The sequence below is a fragment of the Neomonachus schauinslandi genome, chromosome 1, assembly GCF_002201575.2.
Source record: "Neomonachus schauinslandi chromosome 1, ASM220157v2, whole genome shotgun sequence".
In the NCBI taxonomy this organism is placed as follows: Eukaryota; Metazoa; Chordata; class Mammalia; order Carnivora; family Phocidae; genus Neomonachus; species Neomonachus schauinslandi.
In genome coordinates, this window is record NC_058403.1 from 57,166,463 (window position 1) to 57,189,073 (window position 22,611).

At 40.2% G+C, this 22,611-nt stretch overlaps 1 protein-coding gene across 1 annotated transcript in view; it reads right to left on the bottom strand.

The window, feature by feature from the left end:
• Positions 1-2,260: 2,260 nt before the first annotated feature.
• Positions 2,261-22,611, bottom strand: part of CCDC80 (coiled-coil domain containing 80) — a 35,838-nt gene continuing 15,487 nt past the window's right edge. Inside the window, exons 4-8 of the mRNA XM_021692465.2 lie at positions 15,048-15,184; positions 13,251-13,399; positions 6,275-6,378; positions 3,772-3,852; positions 2,261-2,763 (exon numbers count right to left, since the gene is read on the bottom strand). Of these exons, the coding sequence (XP_021548140.1) occupies positions 2,417-2,763; positions 3,772-3,852; positions 6,275-6,378; positions 13,251-13,399; positions 15,048-15,184 (818 nt within the window). The 3' untranslated portion in view covers positions 2,261-2,416. The remainder of the gene's footprint in view (positions 2,764-3,771; positions 3,853-6,274; positions 6,379-13,250; positions 13,400-15,047; positions 15,185-22,611) is intronic.

Genomic DNA, 22,611 nt, shown 5'->3' on the forward strand with positions numbered 1-22,611 from the left:
ATTCCACTGTGTCTGGACTGCCTCCCTCTGCCTCTGTGGAAGGATCTCTCTGCCCTGCAATTTCTCCAGTGAAATCCCAGAGCTCTGCAATTTCTCCAGTGAAAAACAATTCCTGGAAATTCATGGAAGTGCATTGTGACAACCAGCAACTTTGTTTCCCTCACTCTCCTGGGTGTTTTTCTTTCTGCATACCGTAATTCCATAATAATTCTCAAAAACTATGTCTTTTTTTGTTGCTGTTGTTTGGAAGGAAGCACTTTCATTAAAAAACAAAACAAAACAAAACAAAATACCCAGATTACAAATGACCCGACCTGTACTCCCCGAAGACACAGATTCAGGTGAGCTCATTGTCTAATCTTCCCATTTACTGAAATGTACTTTGTGTTTTTCCACATTATAGGATTTGAGGACATTTACCAATGGCATTTTCCTCTGCATGTGTCTCAGTCCCTTTGCTGAGCTATGGCTTATTCTACAGCACTGCAAATGGATGATTCATGGCTTCTTGGCCCACTCACAGGAGGAAAGAGAGTTCAGATACATTACTAATTATGATTTCAGTGCCAGTGAAAAGTAATCTCAGGTTATGAGAAAGTGTTGTCTTTCTTTGGTTGTGGGCAGCTAGAACTTTACTAATATTATTCTATAAGTAAATTTTCAATTATTATCTAATTGGTTTCCTTGGGAGATGAAACTTACTCATTATTATATTTCCTGAAATTGAGACTCTTTGGGCCCCTTACTTAGAAATCGTCCCTGTGTAATTTCAGAAGCAATGGTAAAGAACTCCATTTCTTAATTGGCCATTTTAAGCTAGCCATCACCTTGGCAAATATTTAAGAGCAATTACAACATCCTGGTTCTCCCACCTGCACACTTTGAGCAGCTGGTATAGACTGTTCTAAAAGGAGAGAGGAAGAAAGCTCTTCACCATGGGAGGGGTTAGGGGTGGAAGCATAGTTTACACAATAAGAGAACTGTGTTCTAAAGTCACTTGAATTGTCGACCTCATTTGCCTATAAAACAGGTAAGAATGAATGGTCTTCATGGAGAATGAAGGGCAAAATAAGGGATTTCTCAAGTTTATTGAGCTACAAATTCCACTTTTACAATATAATTATGTATAACCAAGTCCAGATGATGTAAAGACAAATTTGTGCAAATAGGCACAGATAAGTTAATAACTAATATTCACTGTGGCCTGAATGCAGTTATTAATAACTATGCTCATTAGAGTTAATAATCAATACCAAGAGCATTAATTATTAATAAGAGGGACAAAAAATAAGAATTATCGATAGAGGCTGGCACGGTTAAGATGCTAAATGCCTGGGAATTGGACTGACAGCCCAGGGCAAGTTCATAGATATTAGTTGGTAATATTACTTGATGTTTGTTGAAAAAAAGAGGGAAGGGAAAGAGGGAGGGAGCATATTTAGTTTGAATTGCCATATCTAAAAAATAAATGCTCTTTTTCAAAGATAAATATTGTTTTTTGCACTCCAGCTACACTTCTATCCATTGTAACTTAGTAACATTTACCTCTGAAAACAGAAAGAACCCTTGGATATACTCTCCTTTTTTGTAAACTTCTTATATAAGATGCCAGCATGGTAATAAGTCCATTAACTAGTAAGTACAGGGGTGTCAAGTGTGAGGGGTCAAGCTTTTCTGTGCCAGGAATTCCATGGCACCTGCTAAAATTCTGGAAGTATCACCTCTGGTTGCAATGCCAGATTCTGGTGATGATTTAGGGATTCCTTTTCCTGGCCCTCTGATCTGTCTCTGAAAATACAATAAAATAAGAGAAACAGGGCAGAAAATGGCTATGATAGCAAAGCTGGGTTTGGTGTTTTTCCTGGCTTTGGTGGCCAATATCATTGGACTCCTATGGTATCAAGCTTTATGAAAGAATCTCACAATATAAAGCAAAGCCATCTCAATCATTTTTAGACTGACATTTCCAAAAGTGTTAAGAAGGTGTTTCCTTTGTTACATGTGTTCAGATGTTTCCTGAAAACATCTGTGCTGTGATCTTTAATTTTCTTTAACAATCATAGTTTTACTTACCAATGAATACTTTTTAAAAAATAAATGAGAGGTATAAATACTTTTACATAGAATTTTGTGTTCTAAATAATGGCTATCATATAAGAAGAGGGAAATATCCACTCAGCACCAGATCCCCTCCAGTTAGAGAAAGAAACAATTCTCTTAAACATCTTTATGATTTAAGGTTTCAATAACAACTCATGAGTAGGCAAAAGTTTGCTATTTATTTAATTTTGGAAGAACACAGAAAGAAAAAGCCAGGGGATGTAGGCAGTGTGGAAAAACTCCTTACATAGCTGGCCACTTGTGGCTTTAACAGCTGCAGGGGAAACTGGCTGGGGCTAAGGTTACGTGTTTCTGTTCAGTAAGGATATCCATGGTGGTAACTCTCATGATGACGGTAGTCATCCTGGTAACCATCCTGGTATCCTTGGTGGTAGCCATGGTAACCGTAGCCTGCGTACTCATCTTCTGGGCAGCGCATCCCCAGTGACTGCTGAATGGCCATTTCCTGTCTCCTTAGTTGCATCGAATCAATTAAATCATACACAATCACCATGGACCACATTGGGGAAGGATACCAGGATTTGACATTTCCATCTTTTCCAACTAGAAGCATGGAGAAGTACTCTGGGCTCACTTGAAAATAGTTCCGGATGTCTTTCACCAAATGGGCTGGTATGTCTTCTCGCTCCACAACAGAACTCCCTAGAACAGGGTTAGAAAAGTTGTTGTTAGGGGATTGAAGTCAGCCCTCGAGCAAACATCAAAATGAGAAGAAATCACTATGAGAATAGAGAAAGTACCCATGAGTCCTTTGGTTCAAAATCCAATTAAAGAAGGTTGCTGGGTTTTTCCACTAGAAATTAAATGTCCCTGATGTTCTGCAACACTATTAGTGTCAAACTTTAGGACATGTGATGTCTCTTTTATAGGAATGTTACAAAATGTAAAACCAGTCCTTTAATTTAATTCTGGCAAGATCAACTTCTTTCAAGTTTGTCACGAACAGAGATTATATTGTTTATATTTCTAAGTTTATTTCCAATTAGCTTAGTTACTTCTTTGCAAATATGGCTTTCCTTTTGATACTTTTTTGTATAACAGAAAGCTTATTTCATTTTCAAAGGGAAGAATACCAATTATGCAAGATGTAGATTACATGTATTTAAACTATTATGGTCAGTGAAAAGGGGAAGGGGAAGGGGGAGGGTGCTGATGCTTTGTGTGCCAGGGAGTTTATGCACTTTATCTCTTGTGAAGAACTTCATCTTGCAAGGAAGAACTGATTTGCTTTCTGAAAACTTGAGTCACTAGTCATTTTCTTTCAGCTTCTCTGAGCCTTTCAGTATTGATCCTCATGTATTAAAAGGGAATCAGTAAGATATGACCCAGGTGCTTCCTAAAATTATTGTGGAAATTAAATGAGATGGCATAGATAAAAATGCTTTGTAAATCATAAAGTCCTATGCAGACAAAAAGCATTATTCTAGTTAAAAAAAATGGATACTTTTACAGTCACTTATGAATGATTTTATATTAAAAACAATAATAGTGATTGCACTCTATTTCCCGTTTGCATGCACATGCACAAGGTGGGGTGAGTTCAGTGAACTGTGTTCACGTTAGAGGTACACCCACTGCTTGCATACAGTTTAATATAATTTAATTGAACTTAACAGTAGGTCATAATGTTCTAAAATAACAGCACTTTACCATTAATTGGGAACAGTTCTAAAACTCCCCCAACTTCCTCTCCAACCCCTAAAAGTTTCAGAATGGTTATGTGGCGCAGACCTGAAAGAAAAAAGAAAACCATAAAATTGGTAAATCATATTTTACCTCCAAAGGCCAATGTCTGACAATTAGAAATCTCTACATTAAAAAGAACATAGAACATAACCTGATGGATTATTTTGCTATAAAAATAATAATCACATACTTTTAAAACCTCGAAAAAGACCAATTGTAGATTTAGGATTAACAACAGGGTCAGATGTGGTGTTTTGTTTTGTTTTGTTTGTAGATGGAAATAGAAGAATTTGCTCTTAAACTGTGGTTCTATTAAATTACAAAACAAAAATGAAGCCATTGGAACATTAAAATATCTGGGATGATCTGAGCTGATTTGTGTGCTGAAAAAAGTCATGCCTGAGGTTATAACAGCTTACACGGATAATTCAACTGTATCTAGGAGAAAAGACAGCAGAACCCATCTGTTTTGATTGTTAAAGGAATAGTTCTGGCTTTCTTGCACAAAGGTTTGTCAGTGTAAAGGGCAGGTTCTTATCACTTATTTAGAGGATTCAAAGGAGACGCACTTAAGCAAGCACAGTGTGCTTCCCGCATTCAGCTAAAGTTTCAGGAAAGGAGAGAAGGTCATGCCTTGGTAGCTTGTTGGAATTCTTTTGAGGATGAAGTGCACAGGAAGGGATTCAGGAGAAAAAAACATTGGAGGACAAGAGGGCTGTCAGTTCATCATACCAAGATTTCATGGTGTTAGACAAAATGCCAACCTAGGCAGGGTCATAACTTGGGACTAATAATATGAATATTGATGGAGTTTTTTGTTCAGAGGAGAAAACTGACGGTTGTCATGGCAGGGGCTGTTTTAAGGAGGAGCTAAAATCCAAGCAAAAGGCTATTCCAAAAAAAAAAGTTTGTGGTCTTGCTCTTCTCCCAGAGAAGTGAAGCATTCTGTTCTCCACGTTGTTGAGTCATGTTTTCAAAAGGGAAGATCCTGAATTTAATTATTCCCAGAAAATAGGACTTGTTTACATTTCCTGTATATTACAAAAGGGTTTGCTTGCACTAATGTGATTTAGGTTCTGTGTGCAGAGATTAAATGAAACACCACTTAATAACTGTTCCAAAACTGTCTTTAGAAAATTAACAAGGCATGATTTTATTGATATTCTTATTGTGAAGGGCCATTAACTTCTCTAAGAACTTCTGTCTTACCTAGCAACATTGGTGGCTACAAATAATTTAAAATATGCTTAAAAATACAAAAAAAAAACACCTTTATATTGATATAAAGTCTTAATTATTAACTTTGATAATAAGGACTATACATAAAAACTCATGAATTTTCTAGTTGTTCTTACTGTTATGAGCTTATTTTCTGCCTGCTTTTGAGTTATTATTTTACATCTTAAAACTGAAATGTATTTGTAATTTAAGATACTGGGTCATAGTAAGGCCCCAGGCTCTGTTAATGCTTTACAAAACTTATACGGCCATCTTTTTATAAATCAAGCACAGTTTTATAACTAACAAATGATTCTTCTTCCTAGTAGAAGGATCAAAATAATGCTGATTCACCTGTGTTCCAGTTAGGAATGGAATTTTTAAAATCTGTGGCTTCTAGCTACCTCCACCCCCCCACCCCATGACTGTCAAATTCTTCCTCTGTAGAAGTGCATTTTAAATGAGATTTCAATTGTGAATTCCACTTTTGAAACTGCCCTTAGCTCCTTCATTCACCCTAGCACTTAATGTTCTATGTACTATGCATTTTCCATTCTATGTGTCCATATTCAAAATGATACTATAGGCCACTAGGATAATAATTTTGGTAAAGAAAGCAAATGTTAGTCTTCAAAATACTGAGCAATTCACTATAAAAAATAAATAATAAATTATGTTTCTCTTTGACCTACTTGTCCTAAAAATAAGATTCTGTTTAATAAATCGTGCTGTCTTTGGTGCCCAATTATAGATCAAAATCCTTTTTAAGGGAATGGCAATATAGTACAGTATGCTTCCATTAATATATTATTTCTCAAAGCCATTCCTGTTTTACAAAAGACATTTAATCTATGGAGAAAGATCCAGTGTTTGTAGCTAAGTATTACCTAAGTAAATGATAATACCTGAGTTTTATGATGTTGAGACAAGTTAAAAAAAAAAAAAAAGGCACATAATACACATAATACAGATCACTCAAAGTAAAACAGTAGGTATTTTCAAACACTTCAGTGAAGAAACCCAGAGGGGAGAATATTGAGAAAAAAAAAAAACAAAAACAAAAAAACTCCAGTTGACTAAGGCTCCAGTCTGAAAGCAACTTTATACTCAGTACAACTGAGTAAGTGTCTGGGAATCTCCAGTCTGGACTGAGGAATATTTGGATGATCTAAGCTTCTATGTTCCATTTTAGAATTGACCAGAAAGAGAGTGGTATGGGAAAACAGTGATGACGAGGCTTCCCACTCACCAAAATTGCAGGCCTGGCCACTGAGAGCCGAGAGCTGCTGTGAATAGGCCCAGTCTTCATCATTAGGGGCAGAGATCACCAGCAACCGCCTCCTCCATCGGAACCTGGAACAAGCAGGAGGCATGATTACTGCTTCAAACAATAGAGGCTAGTGTAAGAAAGAGGAGTCACTTTGGCTGGTGGGTTTGCCTGTGCCCAGAATGAAAAACACTGGCCCTTAGAAATATCTCATAGTTCCTCAAAGCCATTAAACTGCATTTCCACATTTCTTGCACTTTTTCTGTTATAACTTCACGGTCTGCCTACTGTAGCATTTGCATGAAGCATCAGGCATGAGCCTGGCCACCATGCCGGAGGGGTCACTTGGGGAGACACAAAGCTCTCAGATGCCATGAAGACTGGCCAAAATGGTATGTTACATTGTAGCCACAGAAATAGGGAATCAGAAGGGAACTGAAGAAAACTCAAGTTCTAATAGAGTTCACTAGGGCTTGGAGGGAGTTAAGAATTGAATGTATGGACAGGAAACAGTAGAAAAAGAGAACTAAATTTAAAGTAGGTGATAGTGACAGGAAGAAGGAAAATGGGGAAGTGGCTCAAAGAGGTCAGGGAGGGTTCCTGGTAAAACAAAGCCCTAGGCATCTTTCTTGGTAGCCGGTGGTTCTTCCAGAAGCAAATGCAAGTTCTAAAATGTAGCCTACCATCATTAGTAAGAATCAACATTACAGAGTCCTCCTGTGAAGTGGGATGGGGCTACACCTAGAGCCTAGGATTTTAGCGTGTATGGTAAACCTGTTTCTGCTCCAACACTGTAGGGTAGTAGAAAGAGCTTTTGTCTTATAACCTGAGTTCATGTTTCATCACTGCTAACTTTTTGGGTTCCTTGAGCATGTCACTGAGTTCATTGAAGTCTCAGTTTTTCCTTATCTCTAGAACCAAAAATAGCTTCTACTCAAAAGAGATGATAACACCTAAGAATGAAACTAAAACCCATCCATGTAAGTTGTCCATGTGATGGCGTGCATATAGATGGTGGCTTGATTTGTGGGCTTCTAGATGTAGAACTTTGTCTATCAATGGGCCTCGGACATTTGTCGGTCATAATGCCAAATGCTAAGTGATTCAGTCCTTATGTTTGTGTATCATTTCATAGCACACATTCATCTACACTGACAACATTAGAGATCAGTGAAGGCACGGCCTATTGTCTTCATTTTACAGATGACAAAGTGGGGCTTAGAGAAGAGAAGTAATTTGCCTAACTAGTAAATCAAAGAGGTGGTACCAATGGCTTCCCTAGTCTATCGCCCTCAGAGATCCTGAGGCGTGGCTGACGCAGCCGGGGTCCCTCAGGAGATAGGAAGGAAAGAGGGTATGCATCCAAGGGCTAACAGTATGGAGTTGTCTCCAATCCCACTTGCACTGGAGGAGGGCTTGTGCTTTCTGCCTTCTGTGCAGACTACAGTGGGGTGTTAGTGCACTCGCTGAGCTGGAAGCCAGTTGATTATATTCATGACTTCTCTCCCTGTGCTCGTTCTAGCCTCACAGTGAACATGAGAGTTTTCAACCCCACAGAAAATGGCCTCTTGGGGGAATAGTGGTTTGGGTGAATGAGAGAAAATGATAGTCTGATGAAATACAACCTCTGAATGGACGCCTATAGCAAGGCTTGCCAAGGACTGCTTGCTGTGACATTACATTTGCTTCCTCTGCTTGTTTCTCTTCAAAGGGAAAGAAAAACTAAAACCTCCACTGAGGATAGGGAGATGAATGTATTTGGCATGGAGGAGGGGAGAGGAGCGTCTGAAACTGTCCGAGATCTCCTGGGAAAGGGAACAGTGACTGCTGTCAGATCACAAACATGGTCTCCTGCACCCTCCCTGCTTCCTTAGGACGCAGGCCAGCCCAGCACTGGCCCCCCAGCCAGCATCCAAACCAGGCCAGCCTCCTGGCCTCACACAGAGCTGCAGGGTATCCTCGAAGGAGCTATTTTGGGTGAGGTATATTTTGGCTTGTTTACCTGTGTGCACCACTGAATGCTGTCCTGATTGGACAGGGACAGGATCTGAGACTCCCTGTCGCAGACACAACGAGGGAAAGGTCATTTCCCCTAAGTAATGATTCTTTCTCCCACGGGCCTTCACATTAAGATACAAGGCTCCAGCTCTCGACACTGAAGGAAATAACTTGCATAGGGGTAACAAGAGGTGTCAACATGGCCCACATCCTTATTTCGGACAAATTGTTCTCCTGTCACTTTAACTTATCAGTAAATAAAAATTCTGTGAGCTGCATGTGTGTGTGTTTTTGCTTCTCTTAACTGGAATTCCCAAATTAGTGTGCATTTGCCCATTCTTTGGGGCTTCTGTCTCAGAGGAATGTAATTATAGCCTGAACCAGATGAGTGTCACTAAAGACCAGACTGGCTTCAGAATCTGGTCAGCTGGAACCAGGCTGTATAGACTCACCAACAACTCAGCAAATTTGAAGGAAAATTCCGATTGGATACTCATTTATTTATAGAACTGCTATTTAAAAAAAAAAATAATTTTTTTTTTCAGTTCTTTTTGCCTGGGTTTCAATCCTGAGGTGTTTACTAAATCTCCCCCTACCTCTCCTTTCACGACAAAGTTCTCTAACTAGGAGCTGAATAACTGGTCCTAATACTACTAATAGCCAGCATTTGTTGATGACTTACTTTGTACTGGGCTGTGTGCCATCATTACCTTTATTTTTATTTTATTTTATTTTATTTTTATTTTATAAAAAGATTTTATTTATTCATTTGACAGAGAGATAGAGAGAGCCAGAGAGCACAAGTAAGGGGAATGGCAGAGGGAGAGGGAGAAGCAGGCTCCCCGCAGAGCAGGGGATCAGATGCAGAGCTCCATCCCAGGACCCTAGGATCATGACCTGAGCTGAAGGCAGGCACTTAATGGACTGAACCACCCAGGAGCCCCACCCCCCATCATTACCTCTAGTATTGAATTTACCTTTCACAACAATCTTAAGAATAGATACACTCATTATCCTCATTTTGCAAATGAGAAAACCAAAACTCGGAGAAATTAAGTAATCAGCCCAAGGTCACATAGCTAATACATGGAGAAACCAGGAATCAAACTCAGGGCTGTCTTATTCATGCCTTTAGGTAATACACGATTCTACTTTAACTTTTAAGATCAATGATAATTATCAGCACAGTGATTTCATGAGTTGTGACCACAAATCATGCACACCTATAGGACATCCAAATTATAATCATATCCATTCTGAGTATCTACAGCAGATGCATGTTCCTGACATAGTACTGAATATTAAAGTCCATAAGCCTCTGACATTCGAATGAAAATACATTTACATATCATAGTGCCCTATCCAGTACAAAAGGCTTTAGATGAAAAATGTGCATACAAGTCTTAAAAATCAAAGATATGCCAAATTCAGATCAGTGATCAACTGGAATGAGCACAGCAAGCTTTGTATGTGATCAAAATTGAGATAATGTCAAGCCTTCCCTGTCAAGATTTGAAACCCATGACACAGTAATTATAAAAAAGACAGCCTGCCGGGCGCCTGGGTGGCTCAGTTGGTTAAGCGACTGCCTTCGGTTCAGGTCATGATCCTGGAGTCCCGGGATCGAGTCCCGCATCGGGCTCCCTGCTCAGCAGGGAGTCTGCTTCTCCTTCTGACCCTCCCCCCTCTCATGCTCTCTCTCTATCTCATTCTCTCTCAAATAAATAAATAAAGTCTTTAAAAAAAAAAAAGACAGCCTGCCTGGGGATGGTAAGAAAAATCTCTCGGAATGTCTGTAGCTGCAGGTCCCAGAGCTGGCCCAAATCCTTGGCTATAAATAACAACAATGAACTGGGTGGTAACTGCTGTAGAGCGTGGGCAACCTGAGTTTACAGGGTTGGTTCAGCAGGTATGCATCTTTTAGTCCTGGAAGATTTAGAACTAAGAAGAGAAAGTTTTCAAAGAATCATAGTGATAATATATATTTCTAAGAAGGATCCTGCTCTTCTTTTTTTTTTTTTTTTTTAAAGATTTCATTTATTTATTTGAGACAGAGAGAATGAGAGACAGAGAGCATGAGAGGGAGGAGGGTCAGAGGGAGAAGCAGACTCCCTGCCGAGCAGGGAGCCCGATGCGGGACTCGATCCCGGGACTCCAGGATCATGACCTGAGCCGAAGGCAGTCGCTTAACCAACTGAGCCACCCAGGCGCCCCCTGGTCTTTATATACATAATTTATGTTCTTGTGAAACTTAAGAGAATTTGGCTTAATAAAATGACAACCTTGAAACTTTAAATTATAAAGTGTAATTGAGTAATTGGCTTAGATGTGTGGTTTTACATCGTGTGCAGGTACTAGAATATCTGAGAAGACTTTATTTTTTTTTATTTTTTTAAAGATTTTATTTATTTATTTGACAGAGAGAGACACAGCGAGAGAGGGAACACAAGAAAGGGGAGTGGGAGAGGGAGAAGCAGGCTTCCCGCAGAGCAGGGAGCCCGATGCGAGGCTCGATCCCAGGATCCCGGGATCATGACCTGAGCTGAAGGCAGATACTTTAACGACTGAGCCACCCAGGTGCCCCCTGAGAAAACTTTAGATTCACTGTATTTATACGATTACTGGATCATTTAAGTACTCAGCAAGGTTTTATTCGTTTATTTCAAACAATTCAAAAATACATATTAAATGTAAAATGTTTGAAATAATAAAATTGTTTAATTATTGAGTTTGCAAGCAAGATCAAACATTATTCAAAGCCCATTAAAAGTGATAGCTAAAATTTGCTAGGTTATAAATAGAATAATAAGATTTAAAAGCCAAACTTAAAAGTTTGAGAGCTACGGTCTTAAATTTATAACTTGGATATATTTAACACTAATTGTGAAAATCAAAAGTAAACTTCTAAAGAATCTTATCTGCCAGAAGGAAGGAAGGAAGGGGGGAAGGAAGGAAGGAAGGAAGGACGGAGGGAAGGAAAGAAGGAAGGAAGGCAAGCAGGCAGTCCGAGGGAGGGGAGGGGAGAGCAGGGGAAGGAAGGAAAAGGAAAAAGAACACCTCAAGGGAACCAGAAAGCTTTTATCATCAATCTTCTACATCAGTGCCATCGAGAGGGATGACCTTGGACCAGAAGTTGATGTTTCAGTGCACCCAAGACTAGACAAAGAGCCATCTGTCCAGTGGAGTGGTAGAGCCCTTTCTCAGCCAAGAGAGTGGCCTGAAGACTGAGTTGAGCCTCACATCCTTCTAAAGACATGCCCCTTCCATCTCCATTCAGATGCTTGCACTGCACTGAAAATTTGAATGAAGAAGAACCTCAGGTTCCTTTCAGCTCTGAAATCCTGTGGTTTTAGGGATATCTCTCTTTGCTTCAAACCCAGGGCTTCTGGTTCCAAGACTAAAAATAATTCACATTATATTTTCAAAAGGAGTATTAGGTAAGAATGTGGACTTTGGGAGCTCAGTTCTCCTGGGGCCACCGAGTCCTAGAGCTGACACTAGCTCAGTGTTGACAGTTATTTAATCTCCATTAGCCTCAGTTGTCCCATCTGCAACACAATAATACTTACAGTATTCAGATCCTAGGATTGTTGTAAAGATTAAACTCAGGAGGGAAGATGAAGTGTTTGGCACAGAGGCAAGCATACAAAAAGTGATCTCTTGGGACACCTGGGTGGCTCAGTTAGGTGTCCGCCTATTTTGGTTCAGGTCATGATCTCAGGGTCGTGAGATGGAGCCCCCTATTGGGCTCTGTGCTGGGCATAGAGCCTGCTTAAGATTTTCTCCCACCCTTTCCCTCTGCCCCTCCCCCTGCTACTGTGCACGCACTCTATCAAAAAAAAAAAAAAAAAAGTGATCCCAGCAACCCTGGGATGTAGTCAGGGCTACTTGTTAATATTCTCCATTATGGGTGAGATTTTTAAGGCAGGTTAATTGAGAAACATAGAGAAATCAACATAGCTAGTAAATTGCAGACCCCAAATTTGGATGAACAATAAGTCCTATGCTCTTTTCACACTGTGAAGTTCTCTTTTAAGAGACCCAAGCCTCCCGAATCTAGAGAAATTCAGATGATCTATTCATCTACTAATCATAGAATCCTTGATTCTCCAACTCACATATGGAGAATATGCTCTATAAACACAAGTAAGAAGTTAACAGCTTCCAAGTTAATGAGTCTCCAAGTAAATGCTGCTCCATTTCTGGAGCCCCTTAGCCACACAGTCCAGCTAGGTGTGGGGGGTGCAGAGGGGAGATGTTACGCTGAGATCTCTGTGCTTTTATTTGTTGTCAGTGGAATTTCTGCCGCTTTGTACCTCCTAGGGCCCCAAAGGCCCTGTAGAATTTTTATCCAACATGGGGGAAGAGATGGAGAAGGGAGAAAGTGGAGCAATTGTTTAAATCAATCTTCTCTGTGTATTTATTGAAATTTTCCTACAATGGCTTTCAATAAACCCTACTCCCCAGGGAATCAGGGAGCTGGGTCAAGAGGATTTCTTCTTTTGAGGTCCTAGAGGGGGCTTTTGTTGTTTTCTGCACAGTTAGAAGGAAGTGGAAAATCAAGCAGAGTGTTCTAAATCCTGTTTGGAACCAGAAGGGCCTAATAAATAAATATGTAAAATAAAAATGCTGTATACAAAGCCCTCTAAATTCACTGATGGAATAAATGAACCCTCCCAGGTCAGAATTCTCTATTCTGTGCCAAAATAGGAGCCATAAAGAGAGAAAAGACCTATCCAAAACCACCAAATCAATATTCAATCTTGGAGCTGACCCCAGTCAACCTTGTGACCAGAGCCCTTTCAAAAGACTAAGCCCAGGCCAGAGGGCTATGAAGCAGACAGACCTTCCACCAGGGAAGGTCTGCACACAGGTCTACTTTGTGTTTCCTTAGCCTTTGTATTAGCTCACCCAGAACACCTTCCCACCCGCCTCCTCAGGGACTCCAAAGGTGGGGTACCTGGATAGGAAGTTCTCCAATGACTGCTTCTTGTCTTCCTTGCAAACAATGCCCTCCTTCTTCTGCTTTTCCATGTCTTTGATTCGGGACTGGAATGTATCGATCAAATCGAACACAGACTTCATTGATATAGGCACTTCATAGTATTGCTGTTTAAGAACGAATAGAAAGCATATAGTGTATAAGGGTGTTTCCTCCCTCTGTTTGGAGGATAGAAAGCCTGGGAGAATTCAAGAGAGCACTGGAGAAATCAGAGCCTGGAGGGTTCATTGATTTATAAACTAAACTCTCTTTTGCAAAAGTACCTCTGTTGATGTTTTGAGGTTCAGAATCCATGAAACAACTGTCCCTTACCTTTTATGAGAATTTTTTGCATACCTTTTAGTGGAAAGGGTCCGTGCCTTCCTCATCACACATATTTTAGGTTCGCTTCCCTATTTCTAGGACTAAACTGGTTCCTCTTCACTACACCACTGAAGAGAAGGTGAGAAATACTATAAACAACACAGGAATGGAATAACCTGTTAAGAGTATCTGACCTGAACAATAAGGGTAATTTTCCACCAGAGGGAGGACTGTTCTGTGGTCATCAGGAATCCACATAAACCCTTTGTGATTCCCAGAGACTGTTTTATTGAGCAAGTGCCACTTAAAATTAGGTCATGTTTCTATACGTATTCTCAGAAAAAAGTTGGAATCCAGCTTCAAGATAATGCAATTCAGTTTCCTGGATCACAGCTGTCTGGACTTACAACAGCAACCTAAGATGGATTTGAGGGCTGGATGAGCATAGGCAGCATAAACTAGAGAGAAGTCTGGACATAGCTTGGAGTTCTGCCCCCAGTGGGAATGTGAAATGTGAAAGCTGGCAGAGACCTTTGGGCCCATCTAGTCCAGCCCCTCACATTAGAGGTGGGGCAACACAAGTGAAGAATGGATTAATAAAAGGTCCTCTCTCCAGATCCAGAAGAATACTGCAGGTTGGATCAGCTATTCCTATTCCGTTAGTCCAGGTGACCTTTTTCCTGATGATTTTCACATAAGCCTGGTATGCTATTGGTGTACCGAATAATTAAGACGTGCAAGCTGGAGCCCACCTGCATGGGTATGAAGCCCAATGCTAATTGGGTGAACTTGGGCAAGTAACTTAATCATTCTGGGTCTCTCTTTGTTCTTCTGTAAAATAAAGGTAATACTTGTTATTTATCTCAGAGGTTTGAGATAGGGATTGTAAACGGTTGACGTGAGTGCCTGGCATGCAGAAAACACTTAATAAAGTTAGATATTTTTGATAGTACTATTATAATTATTATTAGTGTTACTACATGGCACAGTTTTTCATGGCTCAGAACTTCTGTCCCTAAGCATAGGAAGAAAGTAGGTAGAAAACCCTGCTGTCTTGTCCATGTTGGATCAGGAGGTAAACTTCCAGGCCCTTCCAGAGTAGGTCATGTTAAATCTGGCTTTCCTGAAGGAAGAAGCCAAATACTCTTCACCTTTTATCCTTTGAGCCTGGCACATCATAGCTATTCAACCAGTGTCTGATGAATGGATGACACTGAATTTTGTCTGAGTCAAACAGCTGGGCCACAGGAGGCCATCCAACCCAGCTCTTTCCATATACTTCATTTCTAGGCACAAATTCTATAGGGCGATGTGGAATATCTGAACCATTCCAAACCTTTCCACTTATAAAATAATCTGTGCCTATTCGTATGTCTAATTGATTCATTGGCAAAAAATTCCGAGTTGTATTCAAAGGAATAGAACTGTATCATCTAAAACAGAAACCCATACCTTGACTCTAAGGTCCACATCTGTGAGCACCATGAAGAAGTCATTATAGGTCATTCCATACTCTTTCCTCAGCTCACCAATGAGATGCTGGTCTACCAAGTCCTCATCATCCACCACTCGCATAGGTTTTTCATTATCTTAAGGCAAGTGAAATGTGAATAAATATAGGTGTGACAAGACAGAAATAAGTGGGAGGCAAATGGGTGAAGGCTCTGGGTCTCCATCCTGAGTTAATTAGAACAGCTTTCATTAATTACACACATTCAACTAACATTTTGTTTGAACAAAAGTTTCCCAAGTGAATAAGTAAATATAGAAATAAATGAATAAACTAATTTTGAAAGTCAGTACTCTGACTGACTTGATCAAGCCCCACCTCTGCCTACCTTGGTCGTAGTGAATCAGAATGAGCAAAGTGAGAGTGAAGGCAGCTGAGTCATCCCTGAAAGAAGACCGCCAATTCTACCCTGGGAATGAGTCATCACCCCACCTCACCAAGGAGATTTAAAATTTATTTTAGTTTTAGTTATTTATTTAGTTGAGTCTAAAATCTGTGTCTTTTCCTCACTTTTATTAGAGAATCACCTTGGGACTCAGTGAACTATGTCATTGCTATAGAGAAAAATAAGCCTAGGTTCAAGCCTGGCCACAGGTTCATTTTAGCTCCAGAAATGTAGGGCTTTTCATAATACAAATGTTGTGAGTGAAGACAATTTCAAGCCAAGTGTTACTAAATGTACGGAAGTTTTTAACCATTATGTATTTTTTTAAACATCAAGCCCTAAAAATAAATTACTATAATTTGAAATCATTCTTGAAGAGGTCACTAGGTTGATGGGAAGTATGAACATGGCAACTCCTATGTCTCTGGAAATCATTTTAACATTTCTGAGATGATAATGCTACTTCCCTCCCTTACATGTCACCGTGTTTCCCTCAACCTTACTAAAATTTTTCTCTGCAAAATAATCCCCTGTACTTTAAAAAATGTGAAAAAAATTAAAGTTAGCAAATATGTGATAATAGATATATTAGTGAAAAGAGTCTATCAGTTACTATCCACATTGCTACCCATGAATAATATTATAGTAGAAACAACCACAGTTTTGCAGATACAGAGGTTATAGAGCTTAAGTACCATAGACCATTGCTCTTTTATGGATAAAAAGGGGATGATTACAATTTAACTATTACTTTGGTTTATTTGATTAGGATCATTGAAAGTATACAAACAAGGAACTTGATTTCCCCCAAAGCAGATCAAAACATGAGGAGAAAGAATCTATTTTCCTCCCCCAAATTGTGACAGTTCTTCATGGAGGGGGTTCAAAGACATGGGAGCTGATAGCTTATATGAAGACCAAGCACTGTCTGCAAAATGAAAAATGACATGCTTCATGCATATGAACTATTTTTTAAATGTGTATTTTTCGCTGCCATTAATTAATTACAAGTAATGAAAAAGAATTGCCAGATCCATGTTGGTTTTTGTTTAATATGTCTCATTGAGCAAAAAAAAAGCAAGTTGCTGAAGAAAATGTATAGTAAACGTTACTCTTGGTTAAAAGGAAATAAAGCAAAAGAAAACACATCTGCACAGGAATAGACGCCAGAGAATGTCCAGAAGGACATCTAGCTGGTAACAGTGGCTGCCTCTAGGGAATGGAAAAGGTGAGGTGGAAGCTTTCATTGTTTATTTCACACATGTCTATAGTATTTAAAATTTAACAAGAAGCATACTTTACAATTAATAATAATACTACTAAGGTAAATCATTAAAAACTGATTTAAAAAATGTTTTTAACAACTGATGTTTCTAAAATTTTACAAACAAGATTTTATCTGGAACCTAAGGATTACCATTTCTAATTCCCAATATACAGTCGTTCATTCAACAAAATATTTGTTGCCAGTGTCCTGAGCTAAGTCTATGCTGGGCCCAGGATTCAGAGATAAGTAACTTGGATGGAGTTCAAGTTCCTAATTAGAATCAAAATTAAACCATTACATCTACCTAACAGAAAAAGTTACAAAAACCACTGAATGGCTGAGATGGAAGGAGATTGTAGTAGATTTCAAAGATGGCCCCGACTCATTACCCCTCTCTATACCTAGACTCTTTGCTCAGTAACTGCAGCTCTCATTAAGGTGAATGAGTTCAACTATCCTGCCCCTTGATTCTGAGCTCATCTATACAACTTGCTTTGGCCAATGCCAGCTGATGTCAGCACAAGTGACACAGACAGAGGTTAGAATTGGGCCTGTACATTTGGGATTGCTCTTGCCTCTACCACGGCCATGAGAACAACATCCACACTAGCCTTCTGAAAGCTAAGATACACCAAGTCACCCTGGCCCCAGCCCAGACAGGGCCAATCCAGATCAGCCAACACCAGTTGACCACTAACGTGTTCAAGCCCAACTAAGATCAGCAGGACTGCAAATACATGGACCAGCCTCACTGAGGCTCACCAAGCCCTGCCCAGATGAGCAGAACCCTACAGACATGTGACTGAATGTGTAATAATTATATGCCACCGAAGTGTGCAGGTCTTCTTTACAAAGCCTTATTGTGGCAATAGAGAAGTGATACAGATGTTATCTGGAACAACCCAGTCACATTATCAAGAAACAATAATATAGGAAACATTATATGGAACAGGAACTGAAGAAGACACTGTGGTGTGTTGTCCAGATCCCACCTTGAGAAGCAAGGCAGCTGTGAAGCTGAGCAGCTGACTCCCTCTCCAAAAATCACTCTCCTTGGAAAAGAACTGCCTTTCCCCCTAGTCACACACTTACTAGGGGAGAGCCCACATTCAGTGGTTGATGAGGTGGGGAGGGGGTAGATCTAAAAGCTGTCCCCCTTGCCTCGAAGTGGACCACTCTGAAGGTTTGACTGCATTACAATTAAAATTCTCTCTCTGTTCTCGCCTATCCCTCACCTCTCATAAGCATTATTCCTGAGAATACTCCCCATTCACCCCATGCATGCAAATCTCAGAGTCTCAGAGTCTTTTTCCCAGAGGATGAACCTATCACAGAGTCCACGAGGGGAGCAACTTGCTCAAGTTCACATTAGTAGTTAATAACAGAGTGAGGGTGAAGCCTCAGGTAATAAGACTTCACTCTTCTCTAGTGTTCTCTCTAGTTTACCAAAATATGTCCCACTCAAGGATAGGAAGGACCTATGACCAAGATTTAAGCCAAACTTTGTTGTAACTGGGATATAGCAAGAAACCAATTTCATGGTCTGATTTCTCCTTTCAACTGAAATATTTTCTGAAACATTTTGACTCAACATTAAACATAAAACATTTTACACTTCCAGACTACAAAATATCTAAATCCCAAATGAACGTTTGTGTCAAGGAGGAGCATCCACCCCCCTCAAAAAACAATGAAAACACTGATCAACAGTGGCTGCAAAGATGGGCGCAGCTCTACCACAAGACAGAGTTCCCCTCTGGCCCAATTCTGAGCAAGGTATGTGCGAAGCCAATTCCCAGCTCAGCTGCCTGCCCTGCTCCAGGTCTCTGTTAACTCTCTGCATTCTGTCTCAGTTGGAGCTGAGACAGGACTGGGTGAACACGAAGCTCTCCTCAGTCTGGAAATGCAGCATACATCTGACAGCTTCTTGTTATATTTATCCAAGTTTTGCCAAAGCTCTTTAGTCCTCATTCACAGGGCTTAGAAGCAAACATTCTTTAGGACACCTCCTATAAACATCCTATAAACGTCCACATGATCTTGATCCAGCTAAACGGATTCCCAGATCCAGACTCATTTGGTGGGATTTGGCTATCCCACACAGCTTGTCCCTGACCTAAGGTGACTGAGGAGGCACAGAACGAGTGTGAACTCTGTCACACGCTGGTGGGGACCTGTCCTGCAAGTACAGCATTGGCTTGGGTTTCCATCCTTGAAGAACCTCAATTCCAAAAGTCAGTGGCCAATTTCACATTGCAGTAGATTCGTTCATGTATTTGTTCTTCCAAGTCTGACTACAGACAGCAATGACATTGCCGAAAAATTCCGCTCCAGTCACAACTAATTAATCACCAACTGGTGCCAGGCATTACGTTCGAAGCTTCCATCCGAGATGGCTTCTTCTCTGTGATATTCATGGTATACCTCCTCCTCCTACCCTGCCCTACCTGAGTTTAGGCATTCTGCCAATGTCCCTGGACCACATCAGCCTCTCCCACTGCTTCAGAAGTTCTTATCTCCTCTAGCAGTTTTTCAAAGCATGATCCACTGTCTACCTTCATCACAATCACCTGGGGCACTTGTTAACATTACAATCCTTGGATCCAGAACCATTGGATCAGAGTTGCTAGTCGTGAGGCCCAGGAATCTACATTTCTTTTAAAGATTTATGTATGTATGTATTTATTTATTTATTTGAGAGAGAGAGCATGAGAAGGAGAGGCAGTGGGAAAAGGAGAGAGAATCTCAAGCAGACTACACGCTGAGCACGGAGCCCGACTTGAGGCTCCATCTCACGAACCTGAGATCACGACCCCAGCTGAAAAGGAGAGTCGGGACGCTTAACCGACTGTGCCACTCAGGTGTCCCAGGAATCTGCATTTTAACAAGTTTTCTGAGTGACTGTTATGCAGTCTAAGGACAGAGAACAAGGACAGGATAAAATCCAAATCTTAGGCTTAGCAACCAAGGCCATTTCTGTCCTGAAGTCAGCTGATCTTAGCTAGCTGATCCTTTAACTCTTCCAAATATTATGCTCCAGCTTCTGTTTTCGGTTTCTGGAAATACGCCTTCTCTTTCTGGAATGCTATCCCTACCCTTGTCCACATGGGATCTAAGTACCTGTCAACCTGTCTCTACCTCATCCATGTACTCACAACACTTTTACATGCTTCTGCAAACATGCTTATCACCTTGCACTGCAAGTTGTTTATGCATCTGTCTTCCCACTAGATATGAGCAATTCATCAATAGGGACTGACCTTTGATTATCTTCTAAATCCCTGCAGCCTGGCACACATAAACACTAGGTACAGATCTGGTAATCACAAAATCTCTTCCCTAAGAAAGATGTCACGTAAAAAGAAAAAAAAAGAGGGTAGTGAGGGATAGAGTAAAGAAGGTGAGCAATTCTGAGTCTATACAGAGAACCCATCGTTAAACCCTTGCACTTCCTTTATCTTGTGAGCCTATAACACAGCCATTCTAAGTGTAATTTGAGACTCATCATATAGATTTATTTTCTAAATTTGGGTTTTCATGTATGAGGTCTTATAATTGTATTGCTCATATTTTTAATTTTCTATATATTATGATCTTTTGACATCTTAAAAACCCTTTCTGACTGGGGAGAGACTGCCCCTCCCAAGGCTAGCCAATTCTTAGAGACAGCAAAAGGTCCAGCCTGCAGCAGCTCTCTTAAATTCAAGCCATCCAACCCAATACCCTACCTCCTGGATCTGGCACATGCACCCCAGGAAACAGTATTCCTTTGCTTTAATCATCCCAGGGTCAGGTACCAGGCAACTAGGGACCACCCCTATAGCCCAAAGCCTGCTGAAATCATTCAAACTAGCCAACCAGAAACTATTCACCATGTCCTGCCCTGCCTTTCTCTTGGGAACCCCGGGGATAAAGGCAGTGACCAAGGCTCTCCCCTCCTTGTTCTGCTTTCAGACCCAACCCAGGCTCCTCTTGTGGCCCTGGGAGGCATACTGCTCTTTCCTCTCTGGGACCCATGAACAATAAATTCTATTTTCCTTTGGCATTCTGATCTTTTGAGTGTCATTCACTGTGCTGCCCCATTCATCACCATACCTTAATAAACCCTGTTGGAGGGGAGGGTAACAGGCAGCATAGATAAAGTGTGTTTATATGGCATTTAAAATATAACTATCCTATTCAAGAAGTCAGCACAGGCCAAAGCTGTGGATAAATCTGAAAGCAAAGACTCCAGCAGAAGCTGAATTGCTTTGATCTCAAGAATATTTCTGGGATTGCTGAGCAGTCTGTAGTAGATTAATCTCAGTTAGGATAACCCTGGGCTCCACCGATGGGATTTACTTTCTTTTGATTGGAAACAGATCAATTTAAATGACTTTGTAGTTGATTCCCCTCCTCCTATTTTACTGTTTGAGTGGGTTGGTTGCCTGCCTACCAACCCCTGTGAGATGAGTGTCTGGATTAAACCTATAGGTGGGACTAGCCTGGCCATTCCTGATCACAAAGTTGCTGCTTTCACTTGATCTCTAGAAAGAGCAACTTGTCCCATCAATGAAGAAAGTGTCCTGCCAGGTTCTTTTCTGTTCCACAGACTAACTCTACCAAAACTTAGAAGTTATTTAAAATTTATTTGAAAAATATACTTAGAAATCTTTAGTGACTCCACATGGTTTACCAAATAAAGTTTGGATTCTCTGGCCTGGTATTTGGAATCCTCTAAAATCTGGTGCCAGCCTCTTTTTCCCTCTGTTCTACACTTAATCTGCTCTCAAGCAAACCTAGCTGCAAATCAGAACCACTCGAGCAACGTTTTAAAAATATAAATTCCCGAACCTTATCCCCAAACTGGCTCAATATCTTGGAAGGGGGAAGGGAGCCAGAATCTGAATTGTCATCCTCATTTATAAAGAGTACCTATAAATTGAGATTAAAAAGAACAATCCTGGGGCACCTGGGTAGCGCAGCTGGTTAAGCGTCTGGACTCTTGGTTTCAGCACAGGTCATGATCTCAGGGTCATGAGACTGAGCTCCGCATCAAGCTCCGCACTCAGCATAGAGTCTGCTTGAGATTTTTCTCTCTCCTTCTGCCCCTCCTGCTCATGCTCTCTCTCTCTCAAATAAATAAATAAATAAATCTTTTTTTTTTTTTAAAGAACAATCCAATAGAAAAATAGGTAAAGGACACTAAAAACAAAATATAAATGCTTCCTAAACATATGAAAAGATGTTCAATCATACTCATAAGAAGAAAAATGCAAACCAACAACACACTGCACTAAGATATCATTTTTCACATACCACATTGGCTAAAAACATTCACAAGTTTGGTTATACACTCTGTTGGAGAGGTTTAGGGAAATAGACACTCATACATGCTGGTGGGATGGCAGTATGATACACCTTGTGTGGAGAGAAATCTGGTGATATCTAACAAAGCTAAATACATTTTCCACTTGGCCCAATAATCCTGTTTCTCAGAATTTATTGTAAAGATATACCCACATAGATAGAGTGACATAGGATAAGGTTATTTACTGTGAAATTGCTTATAATAACAAAATACTGAAAATAATCTAAGTGTCCATTAACAAGGTGACTGGTTAAATAAACTGTGGTAGAATTTTATAATGGCTTAATAAAGAATGAGGACAATTTCTATATACTCATAAGGGAAGGTCTTCAGGAAATATTTTTTAGGTGAAAAACGCAAAGTTCAGAGTAGTATAAATACTATATTTTGTACTAAAGGTGGGATATAGGTGTTTATATTTATTTGTATTTGCATAAAGAAGCACTAAATTCATAAATAAGAAATCATAGGGGTGCCTGGGTGGCTCAGTCATTAAGCGTCTGC